Raw genomic sequence first — 25,810 nt, 5'->3', positions numbered from 1 at the left:
TGTTGGAGAAGACTCTTGAGAGTCCCTTGGACTGCAAGGAGATCCAACCAGTCCACTCTGAAGGAGATCAGTCCTGGTTGTTCTTTGGAAAGAGTGATGCCAAAGCTGAAAATCCAATACTTTGGCCACCTCATGCGAAGAGTTGACTCATTGGAAAAGACTCTGATGCTGGGAGGCATTGAGGGCAGGAGGAGAAGGGGACAACAGAGGATGAGATGTCTGGATGGCATCACCGACTCGATGGACATGAGTTCGAGTGAACTCCGGGAGTTGGCGATGAACAGGGAGGCCTGGCATGCTGCGATTCATGGGGTTGAAAAGAATCGGACACGAGTGAGCAACTGAACTGAACTGAACTGAATGTTAAAAATGGTAACTAACAATTGTAAAATAGGAATTTATTATAGAAGTTAAATAATTTTAGTTTGAGAAAAATAATTTAATAGAAATTGACCATTTTTACTGGGTATTGTGGGGACAAAGCGCACTCATTGGATAAGCAGCCAGACTTTGGACAGTTCTTGAGTCGGTTTCTTATTTAAAAATGAAGTATCAGTTCCTGCTGTTTTTCCCCCAAGAAGTGGTAAGGATCAAAGTAAAATACCATGTGTGAAAGCTCCTTATAAATTACAGTGACTGCTCTCATATAATTATTTACTACAGTTCATAAATTGAAGTATCTTTATGTTGACTTACATTTTTGTTTCATTTTGTTAAAATTTCCCACGATCTATTGTTTCTTAATTTTGAAGCTGTGTGGATTCCTGCATCTTTAAACCAGAGGTTTAGAATTTTTTTCTTTGCAAGTCATTTATTTTATGTAAAATACTAAGTGAAAAACAACATCACTAAAAAGTAAAAATCTTCCTCATTTCTTTTTTTTTTCCCATGGAGGGTCAAATTCTATTCAGTAAATATGCCTAGATTCCTTATTATGAACAGTTAAGGGGTAAGAGGAAGGAGAAGAGCAACAAAAAGAGGAAGGGAGGCAGATGAAGGGCAAAATGGCTAGTAGGTACCTGATACTGGTTGAACTAAACCTTTTTATTTGCATATTTTTATGATTTAAGTAACATTCACTTCATATAGATATGAGCCCTAGGAGTCTAGTAGCAGAACTGGGATTTGATCCCTGGTCTTCTGATTCTGTCCAGCTCATCTTCCTGTGGTTAAGAGAAAGATGAGGGACATGCACAGAAAAACCGCATGCTGGAAGAGGATGCAGAAACAAGAAGTTCTTATATCCCCCTCTTGTGGCCTCTTTAATTATTGCCATTAAAGACAGATCTATTGTATTTTCAGAGCTAGACGCTAGAATGGAAATTGTATTCTTGGACTTGTGTTCCTAGCCATTCTAGTTTGGATAATTCCTTAAAAACTAATGTGAAGGATTATGCCTCTTATTTCTATTCTTTGATAGTGAATTGTCATATGTATTTGAGATAGAAAAGTAATATGGTCAATAAGATTGTGTATCAATTCATGTTGATACCTTAGCATCACCAGCTATTAGTCGTGTAAATTAGCTTGCTCTGTCTTAGTATGTCTAAGACAAGTTTTATTTTATGCATAAATCTTCTAGTTGAAGTTTTATTGATAAGTTTCTAACTTTTCATGTGGAATTTTTTTTCAGAGTTATTCTTAGTACTACTGTCAGTACAATTTAGAAAAATAATTACCTGCTATTCAATATACCTAGTTAGAATGGCTGGAAAGCCTTCCAGCCATTCCTTGCCTTTAGAGAAATAAATAGCTGTGCTACTGAAAATAAACATAAAATTCCTAGAGTCTGAGATGCTACCATTTCTGTCATTAGTTCTGTCTCAAAAATCTTTTCATTTGAAAACGAAGGCAAAAAATTGTCTATTCACATGCTTGTCAGGACAGACATGAGAAGGTTGGTGTGTAAAACTTCAGATGGTCTTGATATCCACCATGGTAAGTAACTTGGTTTTATGTCATTTTTTCCTTCCTAGGAGATTAATGAGACCAGAAGAAAGCATGAAACTCGCTTGGTAGAGGTGGATTCTGGGCGTCAAATTGAGTACGAGTACAAGCTGGCTCAAGCCCTTCATGAGATGAGAGAGCAACACGATGCCCAAGTCAAGCTGTACAAAGAAGAGCTAGAGCAGACTTACCATGCCAAAGTGAGCAGACTGCCCGGGATGGCTGTAAACACGTAAAGCTTTTGTTTCAGAGTCTCCCCGAGAGCATAACTTGATATTTGGTTTGTTCTAGTTTTATTAAGTGAATTCCTGCGGTCTCCATGAATATAGAAAATTGATTTTTTTTTTAAGAAAGCAATTTTTTATAAAGTAAATGTTAACTAGAAATTAAAGAGAGAAAGTAGGATTATTCCACTTTTACAAAAGGTATGGTCTTTAACCTCTTTGTCCAATTGATCATTCGTGTCAAGTTATATTAGTTAAACTCCAGCCATCTGAAAGTAGATTTTCATTCAGTAACAAGTACTAACCTTGTTGGACTGCGTCTAATTCTGACTGCCTGTCATCATTGTACTTAGATTGTGACCACCACGCTTTGGGCTGTTTTGAACAAAGGCCAAATGGACACTCTCTGATATTTCTTCCTCAGCCATTTAAAAAAGAATATAGAAACTTCTCTGTTACATTAGGAGACCAGGCAAAAATTTATTAATTCACTGACTACAGGCTTTCATAGTAAATGATTTTACCCCAATGTGTTAAATATTACATGATTTGATTAAAAAGTTATTAGTGGAAGACTTAGAAATAAGCCATAGAGGTGTTGAAAATAATTTCCATTGCACGGCTTCAAATTGGTCATATTGCTTTTAATCCACTTTATGAAGTAGTAGTTGGCTGATGAGAGGGTGATCTTTTAATCCCTACGTTTAGTTGTTCAGCCCTTACTTGGTGCTGGCACCGTGCTGGGCACTGAAGAAGCTAAGCTAAGGATGGGTCGGTCATGTAGACTCTGGTCTCAGAGGGAGTCAGGGAAGAGAAATACAGAAGACATACCTGAAGACAGGCAGGACGGAATGCTGTGGGCATTTGGGGGAATGGGCTATTGTTTGTACCAGAGGAGCTCTTTTTTTGCTTCTGAAAGGAAGTATTTCTATTTGATTGGAGATAATCTCTTAATTAGTACTTTCTGTGTATTGTTTTATATTCTGTATCAGATTTGCTGGTTAGGGATATGTGATGATTGTTTTCCTGCAAACACCACCATGGCTAAATCCTGTTCAGTCTGCTTACTAGCAGCATTATCTGAGACATTAGACATATAATGGATGAAATATTTAAGCACTAAATTTTGGGTAAACCCACATATATCAGCATTGTTAAGCTCCCATATTGGAAACTGAGCTGAAAAAGCAGAAAAACTTCTAAGGTAATTCATAGCACATCGGCGAACTTCATGATGCTTTTCCTGTTTCATCAGCTAGTTACTGACAGGGCTTAGGTTTGAAATGAAATATCTTGAGATGATTCATACTTCCTCATTTGTTTGTTCTAATTCACTAGATAAGACTGACCGTGGTTTGCTTCTTTTCTTAGCTTGAAAATGCCAGACTGTCATCAGAGATGAATACTTCTACTGTCAATAGCGCCAGAGAAGAACTGATGGAAAGTCGTATGAGAATTGAGAGCCTCTCGTCTCAGCTTTCTAATCTACAGAAAGAGGTAACTAAGCTTCAGAGTTGTACTTGAAGGCCACCTCCACCACGGTAGCCCACCTGCTTGGCTCTTCCTGAAATCACTTTTCAGAGAGGATAGTATTTCCTTGAATTCTGGTTTCACAGTGCTCCCCAGGTTTTTTCTATTCCTCACTGCATAAACATCCTCCGGGCAGAGACTGTTGTTCCTAACCTAATAGATTATCTGGAGCTAAGGGAATTGCCCTTGAGGGAATGACCTGCTGGCTTATTCTCTGGACTTATCCCAGGACCCTGGTTTTCTGACCCAGCCAGCAGTCTGATCTCCACATAGTGCTCTTCCCGACGTACTCGTTTTCATCACATTTAGAAACTGTTATGAAGGAAAACCTGCGGAAGTTCTTTGTGGGTGGTAATTGCTTCGTGTTTCTAGACAAACTCCCTTGGTGCTTAGAATACTCAGTAGTTAGTATCTTGGGAAGCAGCATCAGTTTGTATCTTGGCTAAGAATTTAGTGACTCATTCATTCATTGGCACACCTGTCTTGTGACTGTTGCTGGTGTGTTGATGGGTGCCTGTCAGTGTATGACGGTGCGCTCTAGGTGCTGCGTAAGCACGTGTGGACACTGCCTGAAATCGGGGTTTTGGTTCAAGGATGATGCTGATATGCATGCAAAGTACATGTACAACCATAGAAGTGCAGGATATGGTGATAATCTGCTGCTCACCTCAATGATTTAGGCAGTAACTTCAGTTTTCTGTTTTCCTTAAGGGAGGAAATTATGTTGTTTAAAATTTTTCATAAAAGAGTAGCCTTTTTATTCTTCATTAAATAAGCTTCTTTTTTAATATTTTGTTTTTAGTAGTATCCTTTTCTGATTACAAAACTGAAGACATTCATTGTAGGAATTTAGAAGACACCTTATTGTGTAAAATGAGGTGATATAAAAAGAACTTGATTAAAACAGAAGTTTTTACTTTGCTGTTATCATGTGTACTTCATTACTCACAACATACAATTAAAGAGCTGGAAGGACAAGTGCCTTTGAGTCCACTCAGTCTGACCACAGACCTGGGTGAGTTTAATGACCAGCCCAGAGACTGTAAGCTGACAAATGGGTTTCTTTCACTGTTCCCAGTTTTTCTCTTTATACCTTACTCTCTTCAAAGATTTTCTCTTAAAGAATTTAACCACCTTTTTTCCATTGCCCCATTTAATAGGTACCTTTCCAAAGATAGTCCTGTCTGTTTTTACTCTGAGTTGAAATTTACTACTGTTCTCCATTTAATAAATGGTATTCTGGTTATTCCGTCTCCCTCAGTTTTACATTTCCTTATCTTTTAGGAGGCTGGGCAGGGGCTGATGCTTACTGCACTTGATTATGCTAGGGGTGGATGTTTTACAGGTGAGGTGAATAGCACTTGCCTGTGGTTAAATAGCCGTAGGCTCTGAAATTTGGGAGCTGTGTCTTCTGACTCAGGTCAAGGGCTCTTTCCCTGTTTGCCTGTTAGTTATGTTCCTGTCATTGCAAGTTTTTTGGTTAACTTCAGGTTCAGTTCAGTTTAGTTCAGTCACGCCTGACTCTTTGTGACCCCGTGGATTGTAGGACACCAGGCTTCCCTGTCCATCACCAACTCCCGGATCTTGCTCAAACTCATGTCCATTGAGTCAGTGATGCCATCCAACCATCTTATCCTCTGTCATCCCCTTCTCTGCCTGCCTTCAATCTTCCCCAGCGTCAGTGTCTTTTCCAATGAGTCAGTTCTTCACATCAGGTTAGCAGCTCTTAAACAGTGTTAGGCAGGGCCCTTGGTGTTTTGAAGAGCTCCTTCCTTAGGAAATAGGAGAGGAGTGCCTGCTTCAGCCAGATAGTTTTGAATTTCTCTGTCAGGGGGGTGGAGAGTGATCCTTTCTGGTATCAAATTTTACGATAAATAATGTATCTTGAGGGATATCTTCTTTGGTTGATAAATTTTAGCCTTAGATCATTAAAAAGAAAAAGGCATCTCTAACTTTTTGTTTTGGAGTATTTGTTGTGAAGTCGTTGATTTCATCATGCTGCATGTTAGGCCACAGAGTTTCCTCTTTGGTTATGTGACTCATGTTAATGAAGTAGTTCTTTAGTTTTACTTACAATTGATATAGCCTTTAAAATGGTGACTTAGAAAATATTTTTACGTAATATAGCAGCAGTGTTATGTTTTGTAATTAGGCATTTCATATATTGCTTACAGCTTTTCTTTCATTTCTATCTAGATTTTTTACTTTGGCCGGATTATTGAATTGGTCAGGGTCTGTTTAAGTTGCAGAATTTAGTGGCACTTTGAAGGCACCTTTATTTTTTGTTTTTCTAACACCCAAATTCTGGAAATTTCTACGAGAGCTAGATTATAATAAACTGGTAAAATTCGGTATTTTAAAACAAAGAGAACCCGACCCCGTTAGAAATGAGTAGTACAGTTTTAGAGTTTTGAGGCAGACTCTTACAGATACTAGTTGGACCGCTTCGTTTTCCTGACGGTACCAGCTTAGTGAGGTGTGTTATTTAGTGGCAGAATCAGGAGGAAGGATCTAGATCTCTCTCTCCTGTTTATTCTTTGTATTTCACTATGAAGCAGGTGTAGTGCGGTTATTTAAACTACATTTAAATATTTCTGTTTAAAAATACAAAATGATTCAGAGTAACTTTAAAGCTTACTTATACCTAGATTTTGATTTTTCCCTCTTACAGAACCCTGTAACATCTAAGGTGGACAAATAGAGTACATTTTGGCCTTTACAGATCGAAGCTAAAAGTTTTCTCTGAATCTTGGGTGATTTATGTCTCTTCAGATTAGACATTGTCGCCAATCTGTCTCTCCCACCTGGTAAATAAAAATAAAGAGCTTGATTGAAGAGGAGACATTTTACTTCCTTATTTTTAGGCTGTGCTGCATAAGAAAGCTTTGTTCCCTGACCCAGGATCAAACCTGTGCCCCCTGCAGTGGAAGCACGGAGTCCTGATCACTGGAGTGCCAGGAAATTCCCAGAGAACATACCTTTTACACTTAACTATTTTTTATTTTGGAGGAAAGAAAATATAAGAACCCTGAGAAAGGGAAAAACTGGATTTCTCAGTTTATAGCCTTTTTTTTTTTTTGCAAATACAGTTAAATCCATGGTCTCTGAGGCAGGATTTTGTTTAGCCTCCCTCTTGAGATGAATGCTTGCTTCTGATATAGAATGTCCGGGATTTTAATTAATTCATTGGTTGATAATTTTTTAAATAACATTTTTATTTTGGCATAATTGTAAATTTGTGGGGAAGTTGGAAAGCTGGTACACACAGCTCCCGTAGCTCCCTCCCCCAGTCTTCCTTCTTTGTTAGCATCTTAGATGGCTGTGGTTCATTTGTCAAAACTGAGACATTGCCGTCCGTACATTACTGTCAGCTAGACTCTAGACGGTTTGGATTTTACCAGATTTTCTGTTACTGTTCTTTTTCTGTTTTATGGTGCCCACGGATCTCCCTAGTCTCCTCTGGTCAGTGACAGTTTTTCAGACTTTCTTTGTTTTTCATGACCTTGACAGTCTTAAGAAGAGCCGGCCAGGTATCCTGTAGGCTCTCCTCCAATCTTAAGTCAATCTGGTGCTTTTCTTATGATTAGCCTGGAGATAAGGATTTTAAGTGCCCTTCTTGTTACATCATGTCAGGGATTACGTGACATGCACACATCATTGATGGTGATAACCCTCATCATTGGCTAAGACACTGTTTGCCAGGTTTCCCAATTGTAAGTTGCTATTTTTGTGTTTCCCTAACTCTGTTTTTAGAAAGCAAGTCACCAAGTCCAGCCTGCCCTCAAGGATAAAGAGCAGGAATTATGTGTCACATTCTGAAGAGAGTATTTACCTTTATTAAATGGAATGCTTTTGTAAAGATTCATCTCTTCTTCCCCTATTTGTGTATTTATTTGTCCATTCATTGGTTTCTGTCAGTATGGACTCAACGGAAATCTTTTTATGATTCGTATCATATTTGGATAATAGATTATTTTATTGGCTCAGATTGTTCCAGCTTTGGCTTTGAGGAGTTTTGTCAGATTGGCTACCATGTTCCCCCCTTTTTGGAGCACTTCTTTTTTTTATAGTTCTGTAATATGCTCCAGGCTTGTCGTGTATTTTCCCTATCTCAGCACTGGTATCAGCTATTTCTTTAGGGCGCTCTGGTTCTTTTTACTGGAGAATGGTATCTAGAAAGTTCTGGGCCCTGGGTATGCTCATTGGTATTGGGGTGTCATTGTTTCTAGGCCTGCTTGTGGGCAGAGCTAGGTAAATGTGTATATGCTCACCCATGTTTACATGCTTATCTGTAATTGTATCTCTGTCCACTTGTATTTATATTAAGGTTACCACACATTGACACAGATGTCTGGGACTCTAACCCTGTACCACTGGGTTCACTTTAGGTTTCCTTCCTTGCTTATCTATAACTTCTCTCCCTGAGCGTAAGAAGCCTGGTTTCTACCATCCCGTTTCCTTATTTGTCCAGCCTCAGTATACATGTAAAGCAGTTTCAAATTATTTAACCTATACCCCTCTGTGAAATAAATTCACTAGCTAGAGTGTAATGTTTCTGCACAGAATAGAGATCCTTTTTATCTTTAGCCCTCCAGATTTCACTTTTGCACAGTATGTGCCCTTTCCTTCCTGCTTTGATGCATAGGTACTTGTGATTTAAGGGCCTAAGCTCTACATCAGTATTTTTGAGTTGATTACCTTGGTCATTTTCTGAGGAGATGAATTCTGTTTTGGAGACATGCAGATGAGTGATTACCTGGTGAATGACAGGTTTCTAAGATGAACCTTCTTGTGTAGGAAGTGTGATTTTTCATTTTTTTTAATACCAAATATGAGGTTTCCATGTTTATAATAATATTTACAGCATATACTATATCATATGGTGTTTGTAGGCTGATAGAGTGTGGGAAAGCACACTGTTTCTGAAGTGGTAACTAGAATCCCTTTTGTTAAGTTTCTGAATTGTTCCAGTAGTTCCCCATAAGATACTCGGTTTCTTTTGTCAATGAGTTTTCTTGTCATTCTTTGCTTTCGTTACTTTATACTTTTGAGCTAAATGGTTTGTAGGGAGCCAGACTTTTTTACTAAAACCACAGCTTAAAATTTTGTTTCATTTGGTCAAACAAAGAAAAATTATGTGTACATTTGATGAATGCCTTTTCCTAGCCTTTTTATAAGACAAAACTTTCCTAAGAGTTGTATTTTGTATTGGAGGAATTTTGTTTTTTAATTTCTTAAAATAAAAATGTTCTTGCATTCTGGTGTTAGGAGACTGGATTGGTTCCAGGTCAGGAAATGTTTTAAAATAGCTGTGCTAGTGTTGTGCTAATGTTGGAATGTTCCTAGAAAGTAAGTGTGTTCTCTTGACTCTTCAGTCTAGAGCATGTTTGGAGAGGATTCAAGAGTTGGAGGACTTGCTTGCGAAAGAAAGAGACAACTCTCGCCGAATGCTGTCTGACAAAGAGAGAGAGATGGCGGAAATACGTGATCAGATGCAGCAACAGTTGAACGATTATGAACAACTTCTTGATGTCAAGTTAGCCCTGGACATGGAAATCAGTGCTTATAGGAAACTCCTAGAAGGTGAAGAAGAGAGGTATGTAACTTGCTTGTCACTCTACCTTGTAGTCTACATTTTGCCCCCACCCTTTCTATTGGAAGAAAAGTAAATAGGATTTTTTTTTAAAAAACAATTAGGACAATTCTAAGTGTTTTCTCATTTTTTTTTTTTAATATCTAGGTGTAGAGGTAGGTAGTAATAGATCTTTCTTCTGCCTCAACAACAGAAGATGTACAAGCAGTCTTAGTATTATTATTTTAAATGCTGAACTGTGAAAGGACACCGCTTCTCCTTTGGGACTTTAAATGTTTTGATAATTTAATATGCTGCAAAATGACTTCCAGGTGGCTCAGTGGTGAAGCGCCCCACTGCCAGTGCAGGAGCTGCAGAAGACGTGGGTTCAGCCCCTGGGTTGGGAGGATCCCCTGGAGGAGGAAATGGCACCCCACTCCAGTATTCTTGCCTGGGAAACCCCATGGACAGGATCTTGGCAGGCTGCAGTCCATGGGGTCGCAGAGAGTCAGACGAGACTGAGCGCGCATGCAGGCATGCTGCAAAATACCAGATCTGCTGAAAGAGACTGCGCTTTTCAGATCTGGTTAGTGTGTAAATCCTTTTAAACCTTTTCTGAGAAAAAGTTCCAAAGGGAGAGTATCTCACTTAGAATAAACAGACATTTAATTTCAGTATTGCATACATTGTGATTGTAATTTTGTAAACAGAAAATACAGGTCTGAAGAAATTAAGGAGAGCATACTAAATGTAGCAGTGGTTGTGGTAGGGTGATGGTAGCAGACGAGTTGTTCAACCTCTCACCACCCCCTCTCCCAGTTTTCCAAACTTCGTGCATTAGGATTGTGGTTTTTTCTTAGCTAAAACATTCAGATGATAATTTTTAGAAACAATGTTGATAGTGGGCATTGTAGCACAAATAAGTTTCTTTTTGTTAAGATGTACGTTGGCTTTGTCTAACAGATTGTCATTAATGTTGTGCTTTAGTAATGCATGTGCATTAAGATAGGAAGAGCATATGTGTTTCATAATTGGAGTGTTTTATTTCTCCCATGTAGATTGAAGCTCTCTCCAAGCCCTTCTTCCCGCGTGACAGTATCACGCGCATCCTCGAGTCGCAGCGTGCGTACCACCAGAGGAAAGCGGAAGAGAGTGGATGTGGAAGAATCCGAGGCCAGCAGTAGTGTCAGCATCTCTCATTCTGCCTCAGCCACTGGGAATGTCTGCATTGAAGAGATAGATGTTGATGGAAAATTTATCCGCTTGAAGAACACTTCGGAACAGGTGAAAACGCAGACCCCTTTTTGTCCAGAGAGGCTTTGCTAATTGGGGATTTGTCTTGCAGTTGTAATAACTCCTCAGCCTTTATTTGGATTCAGTCATCTTCATGAAATAAGAGTTTCCCTCTCCTTTTTAACCCAAATTCATGAAGTGTAGCATAAACTTGAGTAGGAAAAGGAAGAGGGATGGTGCACTTAGTGGTTTAAAAATTTTATTCATTAGCTCTTCTTTAGAGAGCCAGGGATTTTTTTCACATCCGGTCATTTTGTCACCGTGGCCTTCCTAAGGATGAATTATTAATATTTCCTGTCCTAGCCAGAATTGTGAAGAAGATAGATTGTGCAGATATTCTTTCACAGCTGTTAGCTTTATGAAAGGAAGGAAATATGAGCCCAGACTCTGACACGTTAGGAGTGTTTTTCTCTCTAAATAAATGAATGAACACTGTTGATTTAATATACACTAGGAATAGTATGAAGCCCAATCCTGAAATTATTTAAAAGTAAACATAAAATATTCATAGCAGGGAATCCTGAACTTTCAAGCTGGGGCCGTGAAGGGTTGTCAGATGATGCCAGAGGCAGGTACAGTGGAATGGATCGCACTTTCAGAAGCACGTTCAGGATTTGTAAAATGTCTGTAAAATCACTTTTCTCTTCAGAGCCATTAAACCTGTCTTGTGTGTGGATGAATAAGTACTTTGGATGGGCAAAGGAGCGTTAGTGGTTCTGATGCAAAGCAGCCCGGGCTCTGGGCCCTCTCAGTCACGACTTTAGAAACGGTAGGACAGAGGAGCCTCTGCTGCTCCGTTGTAGTAGTTTGGCTGTGTTACAGGAGTCATCGCCGCCCTTTTTGGAGCTGTTCTGGAGCTGGCTCTCAGCCTCATTTATTCCTGTCTTTGAGTAAGAGATGGATATAAATAAATTAGTGCAGCTAATTGCTTTAATACCCTGAACTGCTCCTTAGGAGTCGGGCAGCTCTGGGCAGCCTACCGGCTAACATTGACAGCCAGCGTTTGGGACTGGCTCATTATGTTATTAACCCTTTTTGAGCCTCTTATGCTTTAAGAGAAGTGTTAAATATGGGTACAAGTGGTACAGATGTGGAAGAAAAAGGGTATATTTTCTTCCTTCTCTTTCCAGGCTTTATGTGTCTAAAAGGGCGGCGATGACTCTTGTAACACAGCCAAACTACTACAATGGAGCAGCAGAGGCTCCTCTGTCCTACAGCTTATGGTAGTCAAAAGTTCGATGTGTGAAATGGTAGTTATTCAGCTAGGTAATGTTATAAGTTTAAATTATGCACCTAATCTAGCATTGAATATGACCATTTAGTTTGGTTTCCATCTCTTTTCTTCCAATTTTGCCCTCTTTAAGATCACACACCTTAATAATTAAGATTGCAGCATTGTCAAAATTTCTGTTTTGCTGAATGACAAAACCATGTTTTCTTTTTATAGTAGGGAAAATAGGAACCATGGGAAGACAGTCATAAAGTTGTCTTAGTTTAACTGCCTATGGATTGATTTATTTGATTATTCCACAACTTTTTGTATATTTGAAGTGACCTTGATTTTTTTTTTTTTTTCCAATAGGACCAACCAATGGGAGGCTGGGAGATGATCAGAAAAATTGGAGACACATCAGTCAGTTACAAATATACCTCAAGATATGTGCTGAAGGCAGGCCAGACTGTTACAGTAAGTTAATTTAGTCATTGTTTAATTTCACTGTCTCAACCAATAATAGAAGTAATTGAAACCATTTTGGCTTAAAGAGACACATTTTAGATATGGGCATTAAAACGTTTTTGACATTATTAGGGAATTACAAGTGCTACCAAAGATTTAAAAAATTCCGTGTTTTTGAGATGGTAATTGACTGTTAAAAGTGAAAGAATTGGCCTCTGAAATATTTTTGTCTACTCCAGTAGATATTATCAGCTGATTCCCCCCACCCCTCCCTGCTTGTCTCCCCACAAAAGAAAAACAAAACACAAAAAAACAGCTGCCTCTTGAGTGTTACCTGGTAGCCCAGTGTAATGCAGGAGATACTACTTGGCATAAAGAACTGTTAGGAGGTGATCTATTAATGCTGAGATATGTCTTAAAACAGCAGTCTTCAGCCTTAGGTGAGGATCAGTATCATCTGGATAGTGTTTTGGTGTCTAGACTGGTGGTGTCTACCTCACTCTGCGTTACCATCTCTGAGGTTGGGATAGGGACTTGTTTTAACAAAAGTTACTAGGGCTCCAAGATCAGTGCGGATGGTGACTGCAGCCATGAAATTAAAAGATGCTTGCTCCTTGGAAGAAGAGCTATGTCAAAGCTAGACAGTGTATTAAAAAGCAGAGACATCACTTTGCCCACAAAGGTCTGTGTAGTCAAAGCTATGGTTTTTCCATTGTCATGTATGGGTGTGAGAGTTGGATCATAAAGAAGGCTGAGTGCTGAGGAATTGATGCTTTCAAACTGTGGTGCTGGAGGAGATTCTTGAGAGTCCCTTGGAGACTCCAAGGAGATCAAACCAGTCAACCCCAAAGGAAATCAACCCTGAATATTCATTCGAAGGTCTGGTGCTGAAGCTGAAGCTCCAATACTTTGGTGCTTCAGCGCCAAAGAAGAGTGGACTCATTGAAAAAGACTCTGATGCTGGGAAAGATTGAGGGCAAGAGGAGAAGGGGGCAGCAGAGGATGAGATGGTTGGATGACATCACTGACTCAGTGGATATGAGTTTGAGCAAACTCCCAGAGATAGTGAAGGACAGGAAGCTTGGCATGAGGCAGTTCACAGGGTCACAAAGAGTTGGACACCACTTAGTGACTGAACACAGCTAGGTGATAGGTACTGTTGTAAAGCATCATTCTCTAAACATAATATTTTAGCAAGATCTGCGTGGCTTTTCATATACTAAGTGGTCAAGATCTGGAGGGAGATGGGCTTCGTGCCCTTCTGACTCTGTTTTGAATTCTAAATGGTGCCTTGTGGTTGTGTTCTGCAGGTGCATATATGTAATCATACTAAGTATTACTGACTCACTTTTTAGAGAAATATTTTCCCTTGAGCAAACACATAATTCCTTTGTTTTTACTCAGTAAGTAGACTTAGCATACAAAATATGTTATGTTTGATACAGATTTTAAAGAAGTCACTGTTTTCATCTGTGAAGAATGTTGAAGTAGCTGTCCTTTTATCAATTCTTTTTAAAAAATATTAAATGTTTTATATTTTATGATTGATGCAAACCTTACTTAGTGTTGAATATCAAAGCCTCAAATAGGTTAGAACTTCTCTTTTAAAAAATGTATTCATGGAACTTGCCACCACATTATGAAAATATCAGATGCTAATTTTGTAATAATTGGTGAAAATGGGAACATACCCTAACCACACTGTCTTTTCTTCTCTTTTGTGATTATTATAGTGAGACAAAATTGCTCAGTCCTATTGTGTGTCATGTGGAAGCTGCATAATGTGTTGGAAAGAATCTGACATTTTAATTCAGAATTTTCAGACTGAGTGTGCTCTTTATCTCTTTAAAGTAGTATAAAACTGTTAGGCCAGTCATCTGCTTTTTCCACTGAATGTAGTTCCTCAATGACTAAATAGATATATATATTCTGTGGATCTAGGGTAGAAATCAGTTTTCACATAAAAAAGTAATACTTTTTTTTTTCCATTTGTTAACTGGCATTAAATGTGTTAAGAAGCTCTGTGGGACATGGTAGTGATAAGTAATCTTCCTGTAAAATTGTACAAGGCAAGGCAATAGCAAAGATCAGTTTAAAACTCTAGACCAGAAATAAGGGAACTACATATGTAATTTGAGATTTTCATGTAGCCACATTTAAAACAAGTGAAAAAGAAAGGTGAAATTAATTTTAGAACTTTTATTTAACTCAGTATATCTAAAATATTATCATTTCACCAATTCATTATTATATCATGATCAACAGAAAAAATTACTAGATATTTTACTTTTTTTTTTTTTTTACTAAATCTTTATACTTACTAGCCATGTTTCAAGTGCTCACAAACTTCGTATGACTACCATGTTGAACAGTACAGCTCTAGTACATATTAGTTTTAGGTTAAATTACCCAGTAAGGTTACTGACATGTTACAATTATTATTAACACTAAATCAAGTGTATGATTCCATATGGAATAGTGAAAAGTATAGCTTGAGGTTAGATTAATATTCCACAAAACCCAAAGGTCAGCCTGGATCCAGTTCTTTTTTTCAGTTTTATCCTAGTAAATGCTCTCTGCCCTTTTCCATTTATAAAGCTGATGGAAGATTTGGAAGCTTCACAGGAGCTTAAGAGGAAAGGGGTTTCTCCTAATTAGTAATTGATAAAGTTTTTTCCCCATTTAAAAAGATACCAGCTTATACCATCTCCAGTCTTCATTTTGCCATTGTATGGCCCTTTATGTTCCTAAACAATGTATGGAGTACAAAACTTTGCTATCTGTTTTCACATGGTCTTTTGGAAAGATCAGGACTGGTTGTAGTGTCTCTACAGGAGAGGACGTAGAGGTTTGTAGAGGTTTGTAGAGTTGTAGTGTTATGCTCACTGGTAAAGAACCTGCCTGCAATGCAGGAGACATAGGAGACCTGGGTTTGATCTCTGGGTCGGAAAGATCCCCTGGAGAAGGAAATGGCTACCTACTCCAGTATTCTTGCCTGGAGAAGTCCATGGACAGAGGAGCCTGGCAGGCCACAATCCATGGGGTCGCAAAGAGTCAGACATGACTGTGGGACTATCACATCACATATCACACACATATGTCCATGATTCAAACCCAGGTTTTCTAACTTTCAAGTTTTCTCTATTCTATCAATACTCTGCTGCCAGTAAATACATTAAAATGTTGCAGAATTTCCCTGTTTAGGAAAAGGGAAATATTTCTTTTTGTTTGTTTTGTCTGTTTCAATAGCAGACATGTTTTCCATTGAATAATGAGTGATTTTCTGTTTCCTGACTTCTTTTTGGAATTCAGTCTCAGACACTCTGGGGTATTATGACACTGTCTCTAGTTAGGTACATACCACTTTCCATTACAGTATTCTAGATAAGGCTGTCTGCTGCAGAGGTTTTGAGAGAAGTTAGTCATCTCCTCAGCTCCTGCTGCAGGCAGCTAGAGGATCCCACTGGAGGAGGGCAGAAGGCTCTACACGGAAGGATGGCTCATAAAACCCATAGAATAATAGAGTGCTGGCAGTGAGAGCTTATATTCATTGAGTCAGCCATCTCCTTTTTGTCAGTTCAGTTGCTCAGTTGTGTCTGATTCTTTGTGACCCCATGAACCGCAGCACACCAGGCCTCCCTGTCTATCACCAACTCCCGGAGTCCACCCAAACCCATGTCCATTGAGTCGGTGATGCCATCCAACCATCTCATCCTCTGTCGTCCCCTTCTCCTCCCGCCCTCAATCTTTCCCAGCATCAGGGTCTTTTCAAATGAGTCAGCTCTTCGCATCAGGTGGCCAAAATATTAGGGTTTCAGCTTCGGCTCTTCTTTGTGGGCCATCATTTTCCTTCACAATAGTCCCATGTATTAACAGTACCGTTTCTGTCCCATTGGAGGGTAAAAGTAAGGTAGGTTGCTCAAGGTGAGCTGACATGTTAGGAGAGCTAGGATATGAGTCTAGTCCCTGCAGCAGCATTTTTACTTATTAGATGGGGGAGCTGAGGTCTGGGTAAGCTCTGTGGCTCTGGAAACTCAACTGGTTAATATAGCAAGGCTGAAGCTAGGCCACATAGTCCTGGAAATTCTAGAGTCACTCCTCTTACAAGACGTTAGGAAGTCTCATCGTTATGTTATTGGCACGTGGGAGAGCAGGGCTGTGTGTAGAGTGACTTGGTTTCTTTTCTCTTTCCCAGATCTGGGCTGCGAATGCCGGTGTCACAGCCAGTCCTCCCACCGACCTCATCTGGAAGAACCAGAACTCTTGGGGCACTGGCGAAGATGTGAAGGTTATATTGAAAAATTCTCAGGGAGAAGTACGTATCGGTTCCACCAAAGTGTCATTTTTTTAAAAAATTGAAGTATAGTTGATTTATAGTGTTAATTATTGCTGTACAACAAAGTGATTCAGTTATACATATATGTATATTTTTAAGAAATATTCTTTTCCATTATGGTTTATCATAGGATATTGAATGTATTATTTCTCTATGCTATTATAAAGTAGGGCCTTATTTATCCATTCAATATGTAAAAGCGTACTTCTGCTAACCCCAACCTCCCAGTCCATCCCTCCCCCAAACCCCTCCCTCTTGGCAACCAAAAGTCTGTCATCTGTGTCCCCACCGCGGCATCAGTTTCATTTGAGGGTTCATCGTGCAAGTGTGATTTCTTTTCAAGGATGAAATCAAATGTGAAGTAACTGATTGCTTAAATCAGACCAAGGCTGCTGAGTCAGTCAAAGTAAAGCTAACTGCAGGGTTTTAGATTTGGGGAATGAAATATGAGTCTGTCATAGTTTTGATTGTTAGCACAGATTCCAGAATTCAGTCTATGTTCAGTTTCTGTCTCCACTGCCCAGTGACCTTGTGACTTTAGGTGAGTTCCTTCAGCTCTCTTAGTTTTATCATTTTAAAGTGAAGATGGTAATAACAAAGTAATTACTATAATATACTAAGAGTAATATAAATGAAACAGTCCTTGGGAAGTGCCCAGAATAGTGTCTGGCCTCTGGTAAATGCTTATACTATTAACCTTGTTACTAGCTTTCAGCATGCTTGTGAAACTGAGTTTCAAGATTGAGGAGTGTACCTTTGCTTGATGTGTATGTTTTCAACATATCAGTCATAGAATTCTTGTCAAAGAACCTAACCTACCCCTGCTGTCACAGAAAGACACCCCCAGGTTCCCCCAGCCACACACACATGCTAAGAGATCAAAGTGTCTGTAAAGGAAGGCATGGTTCCAGGTCAGGAGTTGCTTCTCTGCTCCCATAGTGCCAGGTTACAGACCTTGCCTTGCTTATCAGGTTGTCTTGTCTCACTAGAGTAATAAGCACACAGGGACAAGGACCTGTTCTGAGTTTTCCTGGCACATATTCAGTAAGAACTTACTAGACAAAATTTTGGAAAAATCAAACATAGACCTTCACTTAAGTACAGAGAAATAAAGTTATTAACTGCATCCATGATGGGTTCTGAGGTGTTTGCAAATGAGGCGCCTTATGCCCAGCCATCGTCCCACCCATCCTTCACTGTAAACATCTGCTGGTGTTTAGACCTCTCTTCATATGGAACTCACTGTCTGCCGAAAGAAGAATGCCCTTAATCTCAGACTGAGGCTGAAAATGAAAGGGCATCTGATTTTTTTTCACTGTAGACCTTAGTACAGTTCACCTCCAAATACCTCCTAGGTTCTCAGGGTTGGAGGGTGTTTAAAAATGCCTTCAGTAATTGACAGACTTCAAGGAACAGAATCTTCTTCCTCTTCTCAGCGTGGAGACCTGCTTACTTCTTGCCTTCAGCACTTTGGAACTCTTCCCAGCTGTAGCTGGTGCTGCCTGAGTGCTGAAATTATTGCAGCTCCTAAATTGGTAGTTTCTCCAAGGTCTGAAACTGGCAGAGTACATGTGTTTTTCAAAATGTTATGAGTGGCGATTCACCCAGATTGAAAAGTGCTGTTATAAGGGGCCGTGGTAGATGAAATAGGTTTTTATGAGCCATGGAATCTAGTCCCATCTTTTTTGTGTGTGAAAACATGTTCCAACTTAGAAACGACCTTATAGGAAGATAATTTGGGATGCAGGAGGTTTAAAAGCCCACAAAATAGGTTCAAGGACAAGTGAACAACGTAGATAGCGTGACACGGGATATGTCTAGAGGTAGCGTTGCTGGCGATGCATCAATATAGCTGGCGAGCTTAGGTTTCCCTTCACGATTCAAACCACTGAACATTGGATTGCTGAGTTTGTTTGCCTGTTCTTTTAACAAACTTCTGTCTTCTGCTTGCTAGACTCTGTAAAGTGACTTCTGTCAGAAATGAGCAAAGTATGAATACGGTTATTTCTGTGATTGTCAGACAAGTGCTTTTGACATTTATATATTTCATTCTGTAAGGCCATGTTCATTAGTAGGTTCCAGACTGTATTTATCATAATTCATAATTACCACCTGTAAAGACCATTTTTCTATAAGAGTGTAGGTAACTGACTTATTGAGTCAACTTAATTTTTCAATGCATGTTTTCTTGCTGAGGCACTGGAGATATCAGGAAACCCAATTAAAATGGCTTTAAAGTAATGGGGATATGTGAGCTCACAGTACCGACAATCCAGGGAGAGTGGACTTGATCCATTGGCTCACCCAGCGTCCCCAGCGATCTTTCTGCGGTCTGTTTCCTGGGATCTTTCTGTAGTCTGTTTCCTGAGTGTCTCCCTCATGGATGCAAAATAGTTGCTGGCTGGAGGTGCCCTCATTCCAGATCGACTTCTTGTGGGCAGGAGCATGGTGCCCAGTCAGGTCCTCGCCTGGGCTTTGCTCTTGTTTTACCAGCCTGGGTCATGTGCCCATCTCTTAGCTAGTTTCTAGAGTTGGGGGGACATAATTTGAGCTTGAGCCCTTCTCCACCTCCATGGCTAGATCACACTCAGCTCTTTGTGACACACACGTCACATCACCATGTGAGAGAGGGTACCCAGGTAAAACTGTGCGTTCTTAATGAGAGATGAGTGGGGTGGAATGCTGGTGGGTTAAAAGCAGTAAGTGTCACCGCAGAAAACACGGATTATTATTATTTTTTTTTAATGAGGAAAATAATAAAGCCGTCTCTCTGTACCTCTAAAATATAGGTGTCCCTGAAACTTTTGTACATGTAGATACTACTTGTGTGTCCTGAGACACCATAGTTTAACAGTCAGCTCCTTCAATAAAAACCACCTTGATTTGTGGTAATCGCTGATTTCTGTGGTGTAAATACTCACACTGGTGATTTCAGGCCAGCCACATGGCGTGACTGAGTGCAGAGCTGGAGAGACAGCATGTGAGCTAGCCCTGCTTCACTGCTGGGTAGATGGTGTACCTGTATGTACCCAGGGCTTTACCTGGACAGACCCATGACATGTTGATAGAGAAGCAAACCGTCTGTGTGTGCCTTCCAGATCACTGGTACGGTTCGGTGTCCTTCTAAGAGGAATTTTTTTGGTAAAGACATTTATCTTTAGTACCTTTTGGGGCCTAAACCTCCCAACAAGTTTTGATTCTGAATTTGTTTTATTATTTTTTTATTTAAATCTGTAGACATTTAGCTCACTTATATTCCATACAGGCTTTCTGTATTAGATTAATTGGTTTTTAAATGTTGTCAAATGAAAAGTGCTTAACAGCAGGGTTAAATTAAAGGCAGTTATGCTGAAGTAATTCATAATTAATGAAGTTGGGCAAATTGCTATTTGCTAAGCTTCTCATTTGAGGCTCATAGTCTGGTGTTTTATCACAAGCTCTAAGAGCCAGTGTTTCCATATGGGATGTGTACCTTGTCATGAGCTGCTAGAAGCTGAAATGTGAGAATTCTGTAACACTTTCTTTTTTTTTTTAACTAACCATCTTTTAAAAAAAACAAACCTTCCTTCTTCCCTTCCAGCTGCGTTGGGCCTTCATTGCTGCACGTGGGTTTTCTCTAGTTGCGGCTTGCAGGGGCTACTCTAGTTGTGGTGCATGGGCTTCGCATTGCAGTGGCCCCTTTTGTTGCAGAGCATGGGTTCTAGGGCGCACAGACTCAGCGGCTGTGGTGCGTGGGCTTAGTTGCCCCAGGGCCTGTGGAATCTTCCCAGACAAGGGATTGAACTTGTGTCCCCTGCACTGGCAGGCAGATTCTCAACTGATGGACAATCAGGAAGTCTGAGAATTCTGTAACCGATTTTGTTTGACTTTTCTTATTTTAAGATGACTTGAGGGAAGCTAGATACTCTGAAAACTTTTTGAGAGTCTTTTTTCTGTTTTGTGTGTCACCATACCTCAGTGTATATCTTAGTTCAAAGAGCTGTAACTGATCTAAGGATTCACATGCTTTTTTACTAGTACTAGTTTGGTTTAAGCAATCTGACACAGACTGATCTCACAGAATAGAAGTTTCTGGCTAATTGAGAATCAAAATGGTCCAGCTTCCTTGGCCATGCAGCAAAAATCAAAAGTCTATACAGAACATTACTGTGCTACCTCAGCTTCATTTACAAACGATATCCATGGATATACTTTAAATTGAAGTCTCATGTTTCTGACACTGTTCTCTGATTTTCTTCCTTTGCCAGTTTAAACTAGTTGGGCCATGTTTAAGTTTCAGATAAGCTTTTACTCACATGATGTTAGCATCTTCATCTGGACTTACCTTTCTTGAGTGGCCTTAAGACACAGTACAGAGTAAAATTAGAAGCTCTGTAGCACTCTAGGACACATTTTCTTGCCGCTAGATCATCAGGTTAGCCTTGTGCTCAAACAGAAACACTGCTGCATTTGTGCAAGTCGGCATTCTCTACAGGAAAGTCATCTGTATTTGCGCCTACTTTCTGTTAGACCAGTGAATGACAGATCAGTTTTTTGTGCAGAGTACATTGGGACTTCCCTAGCGTGTTATGAATAAATACTGTTCCTGTGTCTTATTCCATTTCTTTTAAGAGGAGCTAGTTGCTGAAGGGATGAAAGCTTGTCCTTTTCAGTCTCAGGAGGTCTTCTTGCTACCAGGATCCCTGAGAGCACAGCAGTTGGCCTCTGACTTTCATTTTATTCAGCATTTATTTCGTACCTTCTCTTTGCTAGGAACCACGATCTTTAAGCTGAATTCATGTTGAGTATTATAAAGAATTTAGTGTGCCAAGTCATTTACAGAATTCTTAGTAACAGAATGGGATAAAAAGCAGTGGAAACTTCTCAGTGGGTATTTCAAATTGGATCCCAGTAGCTTTCCTGCAAGGAATATTGAAGATCTAAGAACTGCTACTAATTATGCAAAAATTCCTGTTTAGTAGTTGAAGTACTGATGAACCACTTAAAAAAAAGTCCCTGATGTAGGAATGCATTTTCTTAAATTGATGCAAAGAAGGGATGTCCTCCCACAGACTTTGTGATTTTGAGTATAGTGTTTTAACTTAAAATCAAACTCTTGTTTAGGAGGTTGCTCAGAGAAGTACAGTCTTCAAAACAACCATACCTGAAGAGGAAGAGGAGGAGGAAGAAGCAGCCGAAGTGGCTGTGGAGGAGGAACTTTTCCACCAGCAGGTATTAACTTCAATATAGTTCTTTTTAAATTTTATTAACATAGTTACATGAAGACCAAAAACCAATAGTGGGGCTTGATTTTTTTTTTCTTTTCCCCTATTACTTGATGGACCAAATCAGTGATCTACCAAGTGGGGTTTGTTTTTCCTGAGGGGATATTCAAGATACAGTACATTTGAGTACTGGAAGAAAATGTTAGCACTTCTTTTTAAAAAATTATTTCTCATATTGAATTTCAGTTTTGTCTTTTGTTTTATAATGTATGTAGGACATGTATGCCACATAAGTATATATGGATTGGAATGCATGCTCAGAATTATTTATTGAAGGGTTCTTTGAGTTTGGATGACTAAGTTAGAGTAGGTATCTACATATAAACTTTAAAAAAGAGTAATATTCAATTTCAATGTGAAGCAAAATTCTTGCTGTCTTAAGTTTTTAGTCATTTAATTGCAAGCTAGATTTTAGCTGATGCTTGGACTTTTGAGAGCCCTTGAAATAAAGGAACTCCAAATTTGATTTTAATTTATTAAATTAGAATTATTAGTAAGTAATAAGCCTTCAGTTTATATTCTCAAGCTGTTCAAGTCTGATCATTAATCAAAATTCCTACTCTTATCCTTATAAGACTTCATCACCATGTCTCTAGATTTATAAATCTGTTCATTTGCCTTAATTAGCCCCAGTCCTGCTCCAAATAAACATCCTCTTATGTATTCAGCCTCCAGAGTCAGGAGTTAGGAGCACGCTCTCTAAAGTGAGAACCACTTGAGGTAGGCTACGGTAGGATGGATTTTTGGCCTGGATACTTCCTCGTACATTTTGGAGGAATATTTGGCACATTATTGCCCTGGGGGTCTGGAGGTTGTGGAACTAAGGTGTATATATAGTATCAATATATTTCTGGTGAGTAATGCGTGAAGAACAGGTATTTTAAACTTGGCTTAAATAAGAAACAGACACGACATCCATTTCCTGCCCTTATGGGAAGCATTATAATGACTGGTAGTAGAATAATATGAGAGACTAGGGGTTCAGAGCTTGAGTTACAGCAGGTCAAATGCTGGAGAAGGCTCTGTAAGCCACCAGAACAGTCGAGAAGATCTCTGGAAAATAGGTTCTGTCCAGTATTTTGAAGGATAGGCAGTTATTTGAGTATTAAAAGTCAGACAGTGGTGTTCTGGGCTTCCCTGGTGACTCAGACAGTAAAGACTCTACCCCGAAATGTAGGAGACCCGGGTGTGATACCTGGCTCAGGAAGCTCTTCTGGAGAAGGGAGTGGCAACCCATTCCAGTATTCTTGCCTGGAGAATTCCTTGGACGGAGGAACCTGATGAGTTACAGTCAATGGGGTCAGGAAGAATCAGACACGACTGAGTGACTAACACACACACACAGTGGTGTTCTATGGGTGTTTAGATTATCTGTTGTTGCTACATTGAGAAACCACCTTAACTCAGTGGGTTAAAACAGTGATTTCTTAATTCCTATGACTGGGCTTAACTGGGCATTTTTTTGATTCACACAATGGAGAGTGAAGTGAGTCATGCCGTTGCATTCAGCTGGAAGCTTGGCTGGGGCTGGAATGCTCTTCATGTCACTTTCCATGTAGTTTCTCATCATTTGGTGGTTTAACCCAGCCTTCTTTACAACATGAACATGGCAGCTGGTTTCCAACAAAGTAAAAACAGAGAGCACTAGATTTCTTAAAAGCCCATATTCTCTTAGTCAAAGTAAGTCATAGGCCAGCTCCAATTCTGGGGCGGGGGTGAAGGGGGCGGTAAATCCTGGGTATCTCATAATGAGAGGAATGGCAGTGAATTTATGAGGATTTTTAATTCATCACAGGGGATATGTCGACTTGAGCACCACATATATCTGTCCATCCAGATTCGTTGTAGGTTGTGTGTGCGTGAGAGAAACGAAGTGGGAAGGTTGGTGTTAAATTGACATAGTTAGGAATGCCTAAGGAAGTAGTTTATGCATACTTTGGAGCAAAGGAGAATTTGAGACAGTATCAGAGGGAGACTACAGACACACTGAGGGACTGTACAAATAGAGATTCATTAAGGCATAGTGACTGAACTTGAGGGCAAGAAGGAAAAAGAAATCAAAGATGTGCAAGGTTTTTTAGCTTCTGTGATCAGAAGAAATAGTGATGTCGAGGTTCAAAAGAAGGAAGATGGAAAGACGGATCAGCTCTTTTGACTTCACATTAGAGAAAGAGTCCAGTGGCCTTTTGAGTTGATTTGAAGTCTTTTTGTTTGACTGTCAAGAAACCAGTTTCTGTTTAGTGAAGTGGTGAGTCACAGTCATGTGAGATTTTAAGGGATTAGTGAGTGAGAAAGAAATGGGTAGATGGAGCCTTTTTGACTTCTCATTTGAAGATCAACCCAGTGCAGATGCTTCAGGATATGAAAGCTGAGGATCCAGCCAGCCATATTCTCTGTGTTCAGAAATCCTGTCCACTGATTTCTTGTTTACTAAGTTACAAAAAGATGCTATTGAACAGTGGTTTTCAGCTTCAGCTGCATATTAGAACTACTTAGGGAACTTTAAAATGACTTATAAATAGATACTCTTCCCCAGGTAAGTGAGAATTTCTCATTTAATCTAGAGGCCTAGATCAGCTCTTTTTTTTTTAAGCTCCTCAGGATCTGTACATGCAGCTAGAGTTGAGAATCAGTGTTTTGGAGTTTGTTTCATTATCCTAGGGGGCAGTCCATAAGAGAAGGTTAGAAAGGGTGAGAAGTAGTAAATAATAAAGGTCCATTTGGAGGTAAGTGATAATGAATTTGTAGTATATCTTCCTTATTTTAAAATGCTGTGATCCATTGTCTTAGCGCTAAGAGTTTTCTTTCTGTTTTCCTCATCAGGGAGCCCCAAGAGGTTCCAACAGAAGCTGTGCAATTATGTAAACTTCTCAAGTCAACTGTCTTCCTCAGAATAAAGAAGTATGGTAATCCTTACCTACATGCAGTGCAGAGCCTTCTCAGAAGCACAGAATATTTTTATATTCCTTTATGTGAATTTTTAAGCTGCGAATCTGATGGCCTTAATTTCCTTTTTTGACACTGAAAGTTTTATAAAAGAAATCATATCCATACACTTTGTTGCAAGATGTGAATTATTGACACTGAATTAACTGTACTGTTTGGAAAGGGTCCCTCAAATTTTTTGACATTTTTTTTTGTATGTGTGGTTTTTTTTTTTAAGTTCTTAGGAGGCAGAGGGGGAGGGTAAATAAACCACTGTGTGTCTGGGTTTAATTTGAAGATTGCTCCATCTAGATTAGCAATCTGCTCTTGATTATCCTCTGCTATACATAACGGTGCTGTGAGGGAGGGGAAAGGCATTTTTCAATATATCAAACTTTTGTACTGAATTTTTTTGTAATAAACAAGGCTACAAAAATTTTTTTTAACTAGAAAAGAGAAATTTTGTAAGAAGGCAATATAACCTAATCATCATGTAAGCACTCTGGATGAAGGATTCCACAAAACTTTGTTTTATGGTTACTTCTTCTCTTAGATTCTTAATTCGCAAGGGGAATGGGGGGAGGGGGAGGAGAGGGAAGGGAAGGGTTTCTCCTAAAACGCATTAGTTGTGTTTTTTAAGATAGTGTAACTTGCTTAAATTTCTTACGTGACATTAACAATAAAAGGCTGTTTTAATATTAATCTGCTGTCTGTTTTAACTTTAAAAACATTTTGAGGGGAGAAAATTGTTTCAGTTGTACTCTCGATAAAAATAATTTGGCTTCTTGTTGGAACTAGGTTTTTCTTTAAGGCTCTGACAATGGGAAGATAATCACAGACTCTTCTGGGGTCTCCCCTGTTTTCAGTACCCTGCTGTCAATAATATTGCTTATAATAAAAATAATAGCTAGTTTTTTTGGAGCCCAGTTATCGTTTATATTTTTTAGCTTATTAACAGTAAGACCTTTTAAAATCTCTTTAAGAAAGCCATGTAGGAACGTAGGGACTGTGGGAGAAATTGGGGAAGATATTCCTTTTAAA

General features: G+C 39.3%; 1 protein-coding gene across 1 annotated transcript in view; it reads left to right on the top strand.

Moving 5' to 3' along the window:
• Positions 1–24,709, top strand: part of LMNB1 (lamin B1) — a 51,669-nt gene extending 26,960 nt beyond the window's left edge. Inside the window, exons 4-11 of the mRNA XM_052642693.1 lie at positions 1,977–2,147; positions 3,543–3,668; positions 9,077–9,297; positions 10,332–10,557; positions 12,149–12,253; positions 16,440–16,559; positions 21,684–21,791; positions 24,668–24,709. Of these exons, the coding sequence (XP_052498653.1) occupies positions 1,977–2,147; positions 3,543–3,668; positions 9,077–9,297; positions 10,332–10,557; positions 12,149–12,253; positions 16,440–16,559; positions 21,684–21,791; positions 24,668–24,709 (1,119 nt within the window). The remainder of the gene's footprint in view (positions 1–1,976; positions 2,148–3,542; positions 3,669–9,076; positions 9,298–10,331; positions 10,558–12,148; positions 12,254–16,439; positions 16,560–21,683; positions 21,792–24,667) is intronic.
• The last annotated feature ends 1,101 nt before the right edge of the window (positions 24,710–25,810 follow it).

Source organism: Budorcas taxicolor, chromosome 7 (assembly GCF_023091745.1).
Source record: "Budorcas taxicolor isolate Tak-1 chromosome 7, Takin1.1, whole genome shotgun sequence".
NCBI classification, from domain to species: domain Eukaryota; kingdom Metazoa; phylum Chordata; class Mammalia; order Artiodactyla; family Bovidae; genus Budorcas; species Budorcas taxicolor.
This window is presented reverse-complemented; position numbering and strand designations above follow the sequence as displayed.